Source organism: Cupressus sempervirens, chromosome 4 (assembly GCF_028749045.1).
Source record: "Cupressus sempervirens isolate cs-2001-9-10 chromosome 4, ASM2874904v1, whole genome shotgun sequence".
Lineage (NCBI taxonomy): Eukaryota > Viridiplantae > Streptophyta > Pinopsida > Cupressales > Cupressaceae > Cupressus > Cupressus sempervirens.
Genome location: NC_143121.1, coordinates 621,650,061 through 621,667,652, shown reverse-complemented (window position 1 = coordinate 621,667,652; position 17,592 = coordinate 621,650,061). Strand labels below are relative to the sequence as shown.

The following is a 17,592-nucleotide window of genomic DNA, read 5'->3' as shown; positions in this document are numbered from 1 at the left end:
TAAGTATTAGATTTTTGTTGAATTTTCACAATTAGTTTTTAGAGGATATTTTGAGTTTCATCAAATTTTTGTTTATTTTTTTGATTTTTTCATCAATGTTGTTTTTAATCATCGTAATGTTGCTCTTTTAATGTTGCTTTCTTTTTACGAGTAGTTTGTGCAAAATCTGATGGATCTCTCTCCTTGGATCACCAATGATCTCCAACAAGTTGAAGTTAACACATGTGCCTATGCATTCATGAAAAGATATTTCAAAAACAAATCCAAGATGAGTTATACCAAAGACTCAAACAACATAGTTACATGGTAAAATGCTCTGAACAACCCTTCAACACTTGTATTTCTTCACAAAGCCACCTTTGTTACGTCAATTTGACTAGTTTGGTTTTATTAAGTATTGAGGGGTTTAAGATTATTGTTTAATTATTTTGGTCTAAAATAATATCTTATATGATAATTATAATCTATTATAATGTAAAACAAAATGGATCTAATGGGCCTAACAAAAGAAAAATGAAAACCAAGGAAAACCCCCCGTCAAAAAAAAAAAAAAAAAACTATTTTTCTTGTAGGTTACATACATCACAAGGCAAAATAGAGTGCATAAATTAAGTTTACCTTATTCATAATATAAAATCTAATCTTAAGTTGACCTTATTTACCATTAAAATGACCTTAAGTTGACCTTATTCATAGACATTTATTACTACTGAAAAGTAATTTCCCCCTTTCAATATGACTAAAATGACTATTATAAGTTGGTAAGGGTATTATAAGGGGGATAAATTCAATAAAAAATCAAAAGATCCACCTATTGAAAGTGTATGAGGGAGAAGTGAAAAACCTAGGTGGAAGGGGGAGTATCAACACTAAAAAGGTTGTATATGTTGAGGATATTTAGAAAATTGTTTTAAGAAGATTTTTGTTTAATGAGGGCTTGACATTAGATATAAAAGAATAAACATTGATGAAAACTCAAAATCCAAACAAACTGAAAATTTGAAATCAACATTATGTGATAGGAGTCCATGATTATCTATCTCCATCATCATTATATGGGTGCTATGTTAGGAGTGGATACTACCTCCATTTGTATAGTTCTTTATTTTAGATATATCACTCATATAATGATAATGAAAGAAGGCATTTGCTGGTTTTATTACATATTACAAAGACATGTGTTTGAAACACTTATTGGAAATCAAAACCTAATTGAAGATAGCTAAATTCTCTCTATCACATAATGTTGATTTCAATTTTCAATTTGTTTGGCTCTTGAACTTTTCAATGTGTTTTCAGTTTCTCAAAGTGATAATTTTATTTTAGTTTGAGAGGTTTTCATTTTTCCAAGTTTTCAAGTCAAGAGTTGACCCTATACCAGTAGATGCAAAAATAAAGCAAACTGGTCTAATTTGTTTGGTCTAACAACTGATAACATAAACTACTACTATTCTTTTAAAGCAATTTATGTTGTTCTCAGTGTTGGGGGCCCCTCTATCGAGTTTTTATTTTTCTTGGTTGTTTCTCATTTAATGTTGCTTTCTTATTTAAAAAAAATTGAAAACACATACCACCATTGTAATGTTGCTCTTTAATTCTACTTTCTTATTTTCAAACTATTACACTAGAAAATAAAAAATTTAAAAACACACACCATCATATTTATAATACTTATATCAGATTTTAACATGTCTCAATAGAAACTACTAAAAAAGGAGATTTGATTGCTTTAAAGCTTGTTTAAGGCTAAAGAATCACTCCAAACCAATCTTAGCAACTTAGAAAGTACATTGACCCTACTAACAGGTCTCCAAAGGCCATGAAAATTTCATGATGGGGTCTTAAATTAGAGCCATTTTAAGTTACAAACCCTGATATGTCTAATGCACAGGCTTTACAAGTTTGAATTTTATATAGCTACTCAAAATTGCATTACAACTCGTACCAATACACCCAAATCAAGAAAACAATGAAATCTAGCTAATTACAATGAGAAGTTCAAAGATTTAATCCATTTGGCACATGATAACTTAGTTAATCATTCAAAAATGGATAAGTAGGTAGTTACTATGACTGAAAAAACTCATCTTCACTAATTACTATACAACTAAGGAAGAGTCATGTTATAGAAGATCAATTTTCAAAGAATAAAGTTGGGTGAACTAGTAGATGGAAAATGCCTAAAACAAGAAAATAATGAAATCTAACTAATTACAATGAGAAGTTTAGAGATTAAATCCATTTTGCTAGGATTAAGGAAACAAAATTAGCAATTACATGCAAATATAACCAATATTAGAAAAAAAAAAAAAAAAAAAACCTAGACAAAGAGAACAAAAGGCACACATATTTAACATAGTTCACCCAATCCCTAGGCTATGTCCACCAAACAATGAGTCCAATATTCTTATTTTCCAATAATTACAACCTAATTACAATCTATAATCCCTTACATCTCAATACTATCGCAAGAAGCTACAAGCTCATCATACATTATGAAATCCCTGACCCTAAGCCATTTTATACAAGCTTTTTGCCACTTACAGATTAGGGCTAGAATAAGTTGACCAATAGAAAAATATAACTTTTGATACCTTTTATAATAGTAAATTCATTTTTGGCTTCGAGGCCACTACCCTTGACCTCGCCTTTTATCACAATAGGGAGCACACCTGGGGCCACTAACCCCATGATCCCACAAGGGGCATGACCCCCAAACCTCTATAGTAAAATCTGGGGGGAAACTACATCGAATGAAGTGGGGGAAAAATTAACCTCTGAGTCTTATTAGGCTCCACTTAAAAAAAAATTTAGCACATGAGAAATCAATTAATCATTCAAAAATGGATAAGTAGGTGGTTTCTATGATTGTAAAAACTCATCTTCACTAATTGTTGTACAACTAGGGAAGAGGAACAACACCAATGACCAAAACTAGGCAAGGTTGCTAGCTATAATAAATGTTTAAAGTTAACTTGAGCTTTTTTTATCATATAATTATCTTGTATGTCATGTCTAATATTCTTAACACTGGCTAACAATTTTCTACTTCAACGCTCATACCTTGGACAATGTTATCCGACCAACATAACAACATATACAACAAGAAGTGAATCTTGCATTGAGTTTGAAGTGGAAGGACCATACAAGGTAATAAAAAACTAGGAGAGGGATATTCCAAGATGTATAACACATAGGTAGAAAAGAAATTAATGTCCCTAATTCCAAACAAAGATCCTAGAGGAGTACCATAAGAAGAAACTGAGGGTGAACTTGCCCTACAACGAGCCTTACATACTAGGGAGTAGGAGTAAAGGTGTCATTGATTGTAAGGTCTTGTTAATCAATCACAAGTACTAAACCAAGTAGAAGAAAACTTGATTGAAACCACTATAAGAAGAATAAAAAACTTGGTAATTTTAGAGGCACTTAGGAAGGGATGATAAATTTTTGTAGAATCTCACTTATAGGTTTGAGTCTCAACTTAGAATAGGGCATGCAAAATGATGTTTGAGTTTATACCTCCACAAAACCTAGGGTAAAGATAGTAGAATGAGTTATTTGAGATACTTATGACAGGTTTGAGTTTTTTAGACTAGGATACTTCAATTAGGATGTTAAATTACAATCTAAACCAAAAAATACTAGTAAACTCTTATATCTTTCTATCAAATCCCCAACCTGAAAAAATAATTATTCTTAACAAAAATTCAACCAATTTTTTTACAATTTCAACCTAGCCACAAGATAGAGAGTTGATTATTTATGGATGTTATAGTTGGCCAGTGTCTGTCCATCTTCAGCTTGCTTTCCTACAAAGATAAGCCTTTGCTGATATGGAGGAATGCCTTGCTTATCCTGTATCTTGGCCTTGATGTTGTCAATGGCGTCAAAGCTTCTGACTTCCAAGGTGATGATCTTTCCTATCAATGTTTTGACAAAAAAATGCAGACCTCTCCTAAGAAAAAATATATTGGAGTGTACATATAATTTTAAGGCTCTACCTCATAAATATGAAAAACCTCTCACTTATATTATAAGTGTGCAAGCATGCTATGACCCCTCACATGCACCATTGATTCCCTCTCCATGCGGTAGACCACATGAGCTACAGAGGTGCAAAATATCGTTCCCTTTTGTTAAACATCACCCTTGTGGAAATAATGCAAAGTATAGGGCACTTGAATAAGGAAGCCTGACCAAACAGGATGCCTATTAGATTGAGTTGATCAGGTCTCTCAGTGTCTCTCTATGGCATCCCCATGAAATACTTGTAATCTCTATTGATCTCTCTCATCACCTAATTGACCTATGGTCTAACCATCAATTGTCACACTAGAAGATGTGAGATCCAATATTTGCTAGTGAACATGATTAACTAATAATGTTCTCTTTATGCTCTCTATCATCGTGATCCATATTATGACTTGAAATGTTGATAAAAACATTTACACACTCAAATCCAAAAATTTCAAATCGCAACTAACTTCATGGATTGTGAACATCTCTTGTCATTAATAATAATTTTTTTCCTAGAAAAAAGATGATGTAATCTTACGAACCACACCAAAATAGGAATTACTTTTTTTGCTCATGAAAGTTGTCCAAGACTTGTCCTAGAACTTCATTGGTCTCAAAAACTAGATAACCATCCATCCAACAAAAGTATGGAAATGCCCATGTGGTCCCGCAATGAATTATACTTGATCTCATTAATACTTTGTTGATTGGTCCTTGTGATTCCACCTATTTTCCTACCTTGTTTTAGTTTTCATTTATGTTTTTTTTAGATAATCACGACCTTTCTAACAATAATCATTTGAAAAGTCACACCATTTCATAATTACAATCCTTTCAAAAAGTCAGAATACTTATAATTACAATCCTTTCAAAAAGTCACAAGACTTCATAATTACCTCGTCAACTATCATTTTCTAATTAATATATTCTTGGGTTCTTGAAGGTTATTCAATGGTGGTTAGGTTAATCATGTTTTCTTAGAGGACTTTATTTTAGCTTTCTTTCCTTTTGACAATTGTGTGCTGTTTGGTTGGTGTTATAGTTGGTTGTAATGATGTTTGTTGCATTTTTGGCCTCCTGACCACCTATTGATAACTAATAACAATTGAGAGAAAAAAAAAAAGTTTTCATAGCGCTAACATTCACTATCACTAATCTAACTAGAATGTTAAGAGAGTGCATAGAAATATTAACCAATATAAATTTTATAACATTTAAAAACACCATTCAAGAGAAAAGATCCATAACCTCTCCTTATCTTAGTTTGTTTACAAGAGAGGTTCCTTCCTCTTTTAATTCAAACCTTGACAAGAAGAACCAACTTCTAAAAAAATGTTAGAGGTTGCTTTGTAGGGTGCACCCTGTCTCACTCCCACAAAGTTTATTAACTGCTCTTATTTAAGCGCGAACCTCTTAGGGATCAATAATAATCATTTTGGAAACTTTATAGCTATTTATCATCCTCAAGAAATTTGTTAATGAAACTCTCATAGTTCCTTTAGCTTTTCTTGGCAACTTTCATCCCTAAATTCTCTAGACCCATCACATCCACAATCACTTGTTGAGTAATAGTAATATCCAAACTATCCACTTTAACCCTTCCACTAGATCAAGAATTGTTTCTATATTTAATAAACTTCAATAAAAATGTGAAGTATATTTACCAAAGAGTTGTTGCATTATGCATGCCTAGTCAAGAGTAATTCCTTATGCTACATTTTATATTTGTGTTCACCACTAAATACTTGCATGTTATCGTAATAGGCTATATAAAGCTAGGCTAATTGGAGCATTCACAGGGGACACAATCTATTGAGGTGTTCACTAAGTTATTTAATATTTTATTTACTAGCATGATTTAATGTTGAAATCAATCAAAGTTGTGACTCTATCATAACTCAAGTATGCATCAATATGTTGGGACAAAGCATGGGGTGAGATGATGATTTGTACTACATTTCAAGGGAGAAAGTGTAGTATTGGCCTACATGGTGAGAAGTATTAAATTTCTTGAAAATAAGGTAGATTTACATAGTAAAAATGTTTTGAAAAATGAGGCAGTTAAAGATAAATATTTTTTGCACCTATAATCAAACTAGTCTATGCTATAGCCAAATCCCAACTAGTGTTTAATTAGATCACGAAAAATTTGACTATGACTTGTTGTCTCTAATCAAAATTATGATATGTAAGGTGAATATTCTTAATATGCAATTATGCGTCTAGTATGAGGGAATATCTAGTGCTAAGGCCTAGTGTGATTCCATACAAATAAATAAATGCATATAAATATACAAATTAGCCTAAACTAAATCCAAATCTAGAACCACACAAATCATTGACAATAGTACAAAATATCTTAAAATATCTCATTGTCTTGCAAGATGTATTCAATGAAATTATACTTGTATGATCTAATCCATTGCATAAAATAATATACAATTTAATTACTTAGCTTGAAAGATAGAAAAATATTTAACTTTATTATTTAATATGTTCCATGAAATAATAGTTCTATATATTACTGTATTTAATTAACACTACTTCTGACAACAATTAATTTTACAACATTATTTATAAAACTAGAAAACAAATTATAATTATTAAAATATTTCACGAAATATTCCATGACATTTGTTTTTAATAAATAAATAAAAAGTAATAAAAAAACTTCCCAAACATAAGTTTGATAATAACATTTGATAGGCAAAGGATACTATAAGTTAACATTTACTCCATTTTCAAATAAATTAGCACACCTAAGATGTACGTATTATTCAAATGGGATATTAAATTGTGTATAGAATAGGTCTTCTTTATTTTGGCTCACCTGAACCTTATATAGATAGGCTAATTAATACCTATATAATTGGAGATGGAATGTTGCTTAGCGACTTCATTCTCCTTGACGACTTCTCTAGTACGGCAGCCTCTGTTTTATTTAAGGTGTTATTTTTATTATTTTGATTAAATAGTATGATTCTTTTAAAATTTTAGAGGGAAAAAATATTGTTCTCGTTAATTTGGAAATTAATCTTATTTTATGTATATATGCATGAATAATTTAAATTTTAAAAACTTATTAGATGATTAGTATTTCTTGTTTTAAATGAATTGAATTAGTTTTTTTTAAAGATATAAATGTTTCTAGAATCTTTCATTTTAATTCAATCCTCTTTTCTTACTTCACTAAACTAATTGGAAAAAATACTTTTATTTTTTTGAGTTTTGATTTTTTAGTTCCTATAAGTATGTATGGTTGTTTATTTAAGATTGGTGATACCCAACCTGTGTGATTATTTATTCCTAGTTTAAAGACTTTTATGCTAACACTTCTAACACTTTGCACTATGGGTTGTATTATGTTTTTGATAGAGATAAAAGTAGGGTTGCTCTCTTTTGTTTGATCGTGCGATTAATACACTATTAATATGCGAACTCTCTCTTTTATAAATTAAAAAAGAACATAGTAAAACCTCTCAATTTTACATCAAAGATCTTGTTTTTAGACACAAGACTTAGAATATTGGTACATCACCATTTAATCAATTATCTTTCAAATAAAATATGATATAAAAATTCAACACTTACATTAGTACATATTGCATTTATATTTATAATCTCAACATCTTGTATACTTATTTTATGCATCTTCCAATCTTTCTCATCATAATAGGGATTTACTAATTATCAACGAAGCTATTACGCTCTAGTATGCTCTTCATTTGAATGCTAGCTCAAAGTTCTTGCCTAGAGATTATATTTTTTGAAAATGTGTAAAATTATAAAAGTTTGAGAAGAAAATGAAACAATATATAAGTAAAGTGTATACAAAATGTTTGCATAGCAAAAGAGAAAGGGGGGGCACACATTTGATCACTCATAGGGGAAGACAAGTCATGAAATTGCTACATCGTTTCATCCAACTCGGTACGAAACATATGCATCCTCGTTAAGGAGAGGGACAAAAGAAAGAAAGAAATAAATAAATAAATAAAGAGAGGAACCAAACCAACTACACTTTTCAGATATCACTTGATTTTGGTAGAGTTAGCCGATGTACTAAATAAATAAATAAATAAATTTATTAAATTACTTATATATTATATGCTATAAATAAAGACACAAAAATTAAAAGTAAAATTTTGTTTAAAGTAAAAAATTAATAACTGAAATATATTTAGAAAAGATAAAAAATGCAAAGATAAGAAATATTTGTTTTTAAATTTATGATTACAAAACTAAGCATTTATGTTGATTAAAATTCAAATATTAATTTTGAAAATACTATAAAATATAATTTAATTATCAAGTCATAAATTTTATATAATAAAACCTAATATAGTACTATTATCTACTTTTATTTGGACATGTCACAAGACAATTGAAAATACTTTTATATAAAAATAAAATATAATAAGTAGAGAGAACATTATTATTAATGCACATAAATGTGCAACTTTTCATATTTAAAACAAGAATTTTATTACATGTTCAGAAAAATTCTATTTTTGACATGTTGAAAAATTCATGTTTTTAAGCTTACCAATATTAGGATTGACTAGTCAAGTTGAGGAAAATAGGATATATATATAATAATTCTTTAATTAGTTGCACGATGTGGGCTCTTTAAGAACCTTTCAACTTCATCGGTATACCAAAGGCCCACTAATGGTATAACATTATTAATTTTTCATAAAAATAAATTACTTTGAATTATTTAGTTGTTATAATATAAAACTTTTTCAATTACATTTATCACTTATACCAAGTTCTTATGCTACTTGGTTGTACCAAAAGATTGACATGTCAATGCTTGATACAACCACTAGATTTGTAGAATTCACATAGGAAATTGAGCCATGTAGAACATCGTGTTGCACAACACAAAGAAACAAAGGGAACACACCTTGCAACAATAGAGGTGTAATCATCAATATATAAAAGAAGATTTAAAAAAGAAGGATCCATTTTTGTGAGCATATGGTAGAACTATTATGCTTAATACTTTCTTTAAGCTAGTTTTTGATAAAGGTAAATTGTCGAGTTCCTCATTTCTCTATGCTCATTTGTTAATTCTCTATTAATGCGTGTCTAATGTGCACACCCTCTTACCTAGTTTTATCAAAAACACCCTCTTTTAATTGCCCGTGAGAAATAACAATCTAAGAATTGTATTAACAACAAAAGTAATCCATCATCAAAAGACAAATGCAACCATAGATTACAAAATTAACATTATAATAACAAGCAAAGAAACTAGTTAAAAAAGAATACATGTTATTAGGATATATTAGAATTTTGAAAAAACGAATTATAGAAAAAAATGCATGTTATAAAGGAAAATCTAAGACTAATCATCAGTAAATGAAAAAAAACATCACAAAAGATGAATATTTCCTTAAAGACTCATTCAACTTCTGTCAAACAACAACTACAGTATTAACTGATTTATTCAACTTCTAAATTGTCAAAAAATTAACTAGCATTAGACAATAGACTTATTGTTTTAAGAGCAAGTACTAAAGCGGCAGAGAGATTCATTCCAAACTGCTAGGAACAAATTTGCACCGTTGGATACATCACTTTTGTTCTTGTGTACTTTACAAGCACTCAATGAAGTCAAGGAAGCGTTTTGGCGCGGAAGGAACAGGAGGAAGAGTTGGTGGTCTTCGAAACAGAGGGCCCCATTACAGTTAATCCTCCCCAGGCAAAAGCATCTGTCTCTCCTTCCTCGCGACATAACTTCCCTAATAAATTTTCAGAATGGCATTATTCTATTGAACATGTAATACAAACAGAATATGGTTTGTTTTGCTCAAAAGTCTTTACAGTTGAACACGAAATTGCACAGGTTACACGAATGCCAATGAATGTTTTCGCCCAAAACGACTTTCCTTGTTTCCTTTTTCTTTCTTTCCCGCACTTCTTCGCCTGTTATTAGGCCGCGAATTTGATAACTTTCACAAATTCCTCACTCTTCTAACGCCCCTGAATTGAATCCTCACAAGTTTTTCCTGTGGGTGTGCCCACATGGAATGACATAGTGTTTAGCCAATCTTTTCCATATCTATGTTTATAGGAGTTTTTGAAGAGTTTCATGTAAGTTTGCTTCATTTCCATTCCTGCACATGGTCACAGAGGACTGGCGTGTTGTAGGAATACAAGTGTACTTATACAATTGCTCCACAAGGCTGAGAAATTGGGATTTCAGATTTTCTTGTTGTTTGTATTAAAAAGCCTTAAATGTCATGTCAAGAAGATTCTTCGCCAATCTTGTTTTAAGAATGCTTCCTATACTAAACAAGCATATTTACAGGGTCTATGTATGATTTCTCACACGCTCAATTTAATATTCCATGTTCAGAAGCTAGTACCTCAAGCATAGATGTATGATTTGAAAGTTACCTCAATCAAACATATGGCCAAATATAGCCACGTATCCTGTATAGATGTATGATATGATAGTTACTCACAATCAACCATGCATTTGTTTAGGCATCATAGGCAGGTTCGCCCGATTGCATAGAGTTGTGTGGGGGCGTGTGCTACAGTACCCACATACAGGAGCATGCACATGTGTATGTGTTTGCTTGGATTCAGGTTGTGTGTGTGGTGTGTGAGACATACAGGAACGCGTTTATATGCATCCCTGTGTGCGTTATAGCTGTGTTGGGGAGAAAGTGCAACGAGGTCAACGGAGAATCCTGCAGGCAATTAGGGGCCTATATAACTATGACGGGAAAATGTCTTGTTACAAGTATAGCGCATTGTAGACGGTCTCTGGGAACTTGGGGAGTGAGTAGAAATGGATATGTGCCTTTGGGATTCACCTATACTTTGAAAGCTATTCGTTGTTTCATTCATGGAGTCCCAAATTTGCAGGCCTTTGTTTCGTACTATTGAATGATGGGCTTTATGTGTAGCAGGGAACTTACTGTTAAAGGTTGATCCGATGATACTGTATATGACTGCTAAATCATATGTTTTTAATTCACCTTGAACCGAAAACACATGACACAATTAATGCCAATGCTGACTGGGGCTTGTTTTGTTTGTTGATGATATTGCTGCTGCAGGTCGAGTCATTTAATCTCGCTTATTGCTTCCTGCTGTGAAACACGGACTCGTATTATCTATGAACTTGCTTTCCATCAGACAGACAGGTTTCTTTTGGGTTCTCAATGGTCAATCTGAACGTTACAAAGGCGTGGTGATGTACAAACAACATAAGCCAGTATATTCTTTTATTCATCTTTGACATTTGTTCCTGTAAAAATGGCTTTCGAATTGAATTCAGAGAAGGTGAATCTATATCCATCATTACATAAGAACCGCTGGAACCCCCTCAGAGTTTTCTTTCAAGATTGGAGGTAAGTAATTTCGGAGACACTATATTTCTATCCATGTTTTGAGAAGTTCCCTTTGGCGTCTGCATTCCATTTGTAAAACATCCTTACAGATACAAGATTGTATTGCGACTTTAAATTCTAGCCAGTTCTATATTTATGATATTGGAGACTTGCTCTAATAGATACTCTGTTTTTCAGGAGTGTTTTGAAACCGGATAATCTTGGCCGGGAAATTGCACAAATTGCATTTCCAGCAGCATTGGCATTAACAGCTGATCCTCTTGCTTCCCTCATAGACACAGCTTTCATTGGAAGGATAGGTAAAATTCGAAATTCTATGCTGGAATTTAATCTTTCCGCTTATAATACACTGGTTAACCCTACATCAGGGGAATTTTTAAAATTCGTTGTACAATGGCTTATCTTGCATTTCTTTTGTCTATTGAAGATACTTTCAGCACCGATTATGATCACCCCATCAATTTGCAAAATAGCCGCTTTCCCCTACCGTACAATTTAAACATCGTTCTTTTTTGCATCTTCCAAGTTCAAATGGTATTGTCATTGGAAGAAAGCTAAAAACAGTTTGATCTTAATCAAAACTCAAATGGGCTCCCACTTTTCTGTAAATGGTCCTTCTGTCTCTGCATTTTCTCAGCAAATAACTTCGCATTTTAAGTCTTTGTTTTACGGAACTTGATGCTAAAAAAATGGTCAGGCACCATTGGAGGACCTCTTGAGAGAGGATAACATTCACCAGGTACTTTAATGTCAACGTAAAGCAGTTTGGCTGACTTTGAGTTGAAAGTTTGGCTGTCAGGTATAGAAGTTACTATTCCATGGGTTGCTTATTATCTTGCGAAGATATTTATCTATTACTTAGTCAGTAAAATAGATGTACAATCATCAAAAGAAATGGAAGCAGAATTGTTGAGTTTCCGTTTCAGATGTAGAATCTGAATTAGTTTGGCGTATCACAGGGTAGCTTTACTGGAAATAAGGCAATCGAATTGTTGATAATCAGTTGAAATGACATGTTTGTGAAGTTCCTTTCTCCCGGAAGTCCAAGTCTCACTCATTATGTTTTTGGTAATAACATCCTTCATGAGGAGATTGCTTAAGGTATTGCTGAAGTAAATAAAAAAACACACATGTTAGAAGAAAACGAGAGAAATGTGTACTGTACAACGCAAAACATGTACAATTACAAGTAAAAACAGATGGCATCATCTTTATTCTTATATATTATAGTATCAAGTCAACTGTGGATGTTCAAAGAGGAGTTTATGCGAAGGGTTTAGTTATGTGCATTCTCGATTGAAAAAATGTTCACCACTTCTACTTATTGTGAAGTTTTTTCACATAAAAGCTGGTATCTCATTTATTTGTTCGTGGTAATAAAACCCTACCGAAAAGGATTACTTAAGGCATTGCCAATGTAAATAGAAAAACAAAAAAAATTTAGAAGAGAAAGAAAGAAATTTGTAGTGCACAAAGCAAAATGATGTACACTCCTACATGAATAAAAAAACATCATCATATCTATTAAAATTTAGTTTATCTAAAGATATTCAAAGAAGATTTTTTGCTCTGGAATTGGTTATGTCCACTCTCAATTAGAAACGTGGCAGCTTCTAGAGAACATGTATTTCATTTGTCACACTTTCCTGTGGTATTTGTAGAAGCACAAAAGCTAGTAAAACATCCTCACACATAAATCCTATTAAATGTCCAGGTGATCATTGATCTTAATCAGGGAAACCCTTATATTTCAAGTCTATGTATATCTATCCTTGTTATTTTGACACCTCGATCATAATGAACCTGTGGCTTTTACAAACATTTTCTTCTCAAGGGTAGAGAGGTCAAAGACATTCATATGTTTATAGGAAATGTGGTTTAAGAAATAAATTTCTCACTGATAAAATGCCAAAGTTCATATGATGCTTATGTGTAAAGATGGATCATGAAATGCTAATTCTGTTAAAAAAGCAATTCTATGGACCTAATTATAATGAACTATTCATTGAAAGAAATTTTTTCGATGTATAGATAGCAAAATCTATGCATTCATGTATCCTAGGTAATGCAATCTTCCATCTCAATCGATATTGATGCTTACTAAATTATATTTTTTGCCAAGCAAATTCTGAAAATGCGTGATCATGGTTGGATATTTGAGGGGGATACTGACTTGGGATTGCATCTAGGAGATGTATAAAGTAGTTGCAAGTGTTAAAATGTTTAGGTAACTCCAAGAAAGAATTACAGACATGATTCATAGACATTAACTAAACGAAAATATCATTAATTGTCAGTAACTATCAATATAGGCTAATGGGAGCGGTTGATGCTGAAGAAGCTTAATAACTTGGAACAGTACCAAGATGGTAGCCTGCAGGCCATCTGATATTTTCATTCAAATTAACATGTTCAACATCGGTATATGCTGGCAAATCATATAAAGAAGACAATAAATAGGGGACTGTACAAGAATAGATTTGTAAAATTAATAGAAGTGCCTCTCAAAGAATGTTCTTTAGGGAACAACTTGGGTTAACGTTGGGGAAAACCTTGTTGATAGCAGAATATTTCCTCTTGAACCAAGTTGGGTAAATGGAACATTCTCTTGACATCCATTGCCATAGAACTCATGATAGTACTAGAAAAGGTGGTAATACATCTGTTCTTGGAACTTTGTTGATGGTCAACTGTAGCAGATCTAGACAGTACGTGTCTGTTTTCAAGAAGTGCTGTTTGATGGACACTGCCATGCATCTGCACCTGTCAACAAAGGCAGAATCTTTTGGGTGCTCCCCGTACCCATTCTTGCTATAGGATGGAATAAGACTATTTAAGTTCTTGTCACTAGAGAACTTTAAACCAAGCATGCCTTAGAGTGGTAGAAGTTTAAGTAATCATTCAATTCATTCAGTGCTGATAATTTGAATGAGGAGCTTTAACAAGTAAAAATAACCCTTATTCCTATTTTTTCTGTTATGGATTGAATATTGTGCAAGTCAAATATAAGAGGAAATCTTCATTAGGAAGTTCACACTACAAGCTCCACTTGAAAGACCCTAATTACAACATATTATCCAGCATATGAACTTGTTATTATCCTCCACATGTCCCCTAAGATTGTTTGGCATACCATCTCCTGAAAGAGGGCTGTCTTCAATACTTTCAGGGCTTGTTTTTTAGTTCCAGTTATTTTTATGAGATTTCTGGTTGACTAGCTGTTAAGGTATCCTCTCTGATAACTTCCTATCATATTGTTTAGGGGATTTAAGAAGGGCTTTTTCAAAGCTACACACTTGCAAATTAGATTGCTGTGATGGTAATCAGGCCGGGTTTCTAGAATGGTATTGTATTTATCCATTTTAAAATTATTTATTTGGATTATTTTCTTAGCCTTTCCTCCCTCATCATCGGTACCCTGTTCACCCCATTTGCAAATCAGGGTACAGCTTAGACATGTATAAATAACTACAAGACTATCATGATTGAGAACATATTTACCAACATTTTAACAATCTTTAAATATACAATATTTTGAGAAGTTTGAGTGTTGTGATTTTAAAATATGGGGAGATTAAGGTTCTTGAGATCTTTCCATTCCATTCATCACAGTTTTAGTCTTTGATTTATTGTTGAGGAGGTTCACTAACAATCTTCTGAGATCCATTGCTGGTTTGTAGAATTTAATTTTTAGTTTGACGTAGTACCCAAGAATCTATTTTTTCCAAAGGTTACATGCTATTGGTTTTTCAAATCTGTTCAATTGCTACTATTATGAGGCTCTATGAGACATTTGTGACTTGTGATGGACTCATCAGAAGTTCTATTGGAGGTAAACAAAAATACGTGCTTGCAAAGACACGCTTTGGGATCTGCATAGATGAGCTTGATAGCTTTCTCATAACACTCATATTAAAGATGGCTGAACCTTATATTATGACCTGATTACTTAACTGCTTTCCGGACAATTATGTTGTTTTATTTTATTCATTTGCCTGAGGTTGTTTAGAATGACAAAAGCTTGATTACTCAAACCATCCAAATGGTGCTAAATGCATAATTCTGAGTGCCATATGTCCCACCTAAAGAGATTCCCTAAGAATGTTGTATGCTGAATGATCCACTGAATGATAAGCCTGGGAAACTTTTTCATCTGTTAAAGAGAGAAGACCTTAATCAAGCTTTGAGCAATATGTAATTAGAGACTCAAGACTGTTTCAAATTGTAGTGAAATATAAGCTCTTGTGAAGTTGCAAATGATGTGTCCTGTTCATTGAGATTAAAATATGGAGAATATGTACATCCATAATGCTTCCATTATATCTGAATTTATCTGTGTGTATTGCCTCTGAGTTGAAGTGGTACAATATGAAAACTGTAAGAGTATTGGTTCAACATGTCTGAGAAAATTGGAATTTCTATTGCTTAATGCTATTTTGTTTGCCCAAACAGAAATTACATGGTGATGTTTTTTGAAATTTGAAAATTGCTAGGTTCCATTAGGTATGCGATTTGAACCTTGTAAACAGTGATCTGGCACTTGAAAATTGAATGGCTATAGATTGGTCCAAGGTGGTCATAAGCTTCTTAAGCTTTCTACATTGAAAGAGGCTTCAGAAATAAAGTTCAATCAGGAGTAGAAAAGGGCAGCTATCATTTGCATTGTTTCTTTTGTTTTTGAAGACAGTTTGGAATTATATGTAACTTCTGATCTGCTTGATTTCAGGACCCGTGGAGCTTGCTGCTGTGGGTGTTTCTATTGCAATTTTCAATCAAGTTTCAAAAGTATTCAATTTTCCCCTTGTAAGTGTCACAACATCTTTAGTGGCTGAAGAAGATGCTACTATTGAGATGTTTTCACTGGAGTCCCCACCGGACATTGAAAAGCCTATAAAGGAATCTTTAACTGCCGATGAGAAAGAAGTACAAATTTCTACTAATTGTAAGTATTTCTAATGTTAGCTTAAGTTACGTATTAGGTGCAATGACTAAATTTATGTATTTCTGTTGGCATATTTAAAGATTTTGAATTGTGTTTAAAACTAGTGGATCAAATGTTTTCAAATTGATTCCTTGTCTATTCTTGACCATCTCAGATAGCTTGGAATTAAAAGGAAACACCTCAAAGGTGAATTTGATCTTGGGTTCAACAGAAACTGATTCAAGTATTGAAAAAAGAATTCTCCCATCAGTTTCCTCAGCATTGGTGATTGGTGGAGCTCTTGGCATTTTACAGGCTCTTTTTCTGATTATCGGAGCTAATGCCATCTTGAAAATTATGGGTGTAAGCGCAGTAAGTATGCTAGAGATAACTACCTTTTGACTGCATGCTTAATTATGTGACATTGTTTGATCATATCTTGCTTAACCATGTTTTCTTTTGTTTGTATAATTTTTAATTCAAATTAGACTTTCAATTTGGTGAATGGCTCTGTAAGAAAGTGAGAAGGGCAGACATGCAAAATAATCAAACAATTAATGTACTACTTGTTATCAATTAGAAAAAGTGGCTTCACCTCCACAAAATTTACATCAGGAAACAAAAATGGGATCTATACTAGATTTGTATAAAGTCTAGGCTGTCTTTATGCTGCCAATACTGCATTCTACAAATTATTTATGGTAATTGAATAGTAGTGTATATACATCACCCACAGTAATGAATCTTGCACGTTAGATTCTCATTGTATGAGAGTTACAAATCAAGGGATTCTTGTTGGCTCTAATGTATTGGTTTTGATAAGTTTAAGAGTTGGAAAAATAAGGATTTAAGTCCATTTAATGCTTCTTAATCAAATTCCTTTTTTTGTGGTCCAAGGCTGTGACTTGGGATTAAGAACATATGACAGTCACAAAGGCATTTTTGGTTTTCTGGTATTAATCAATTTGTTGAAGTCTTAGTTGAAGTCAATTGACAAATACGAGGTATTGATTTAATTTGCAACTATCCTATGACAGCAGCTGGACAACCTTTACGCAAGAATAGGAAGTTGGCAACTGCTGATAGCACAACTGCATATTGAGTACATTTGGATTTGGGACCTTATGTAGTGGTAATTTTTTGCAGCTACATTTGGGAAATAACATCTATAAGAAGAATGAGCTGCATTATGCTTGAGATTTGAATCAAATTTTTGGGCAGCTAGTTTAGTAGGATAACTTGAAATGGAAGCAAGACCAGTCAAAGTGGAAAAAATCA

The 17,592-nt window shown here is 32.4% G+C and overlaps 1 protein-coding gene across 2 annotated transcripts in view; it reads left to right on the top strand.

The window, feature by feature from the left end:
• LOC149562755 (protein DETOXIFICATION 42-like) overlaps positions 1-17,592 on the top strand; it is a 112,544-nt gene that overhangs the window by 57,892 nt on the left and 37,060 nt on the right. Inside the window, exons 1-5 of one of the 2 annotated variants that reach the window (XM_089826168.1) lie at positions 9,795-10,966; positions 11,100-11,393; positions 11,571-11,692; positions 16,120-16,335; positions 16,490-16,686. In XM_089826168.1, the coding sequence (XP_089682294.1) occupies positions 11,299-11,393; positions 11,571-11,692; positions 16,120-16,335; positions 16,490-16,686 (630 nt within the window). In that variant the 5' untranslated portion in view covers positions 9,795-10,966; positions 11,100-11,298. Of the gene's footprint in view, positions 1-9,794; positions 10,967-11,099; positions 11,394-11,570; positions 11,693-16,119; positions 16,336-16,489; positions 16,687-17,592 lie in introns of those variants that run through there. The other variant, XM_089826170.1, reaches the window with a different exon arrangement.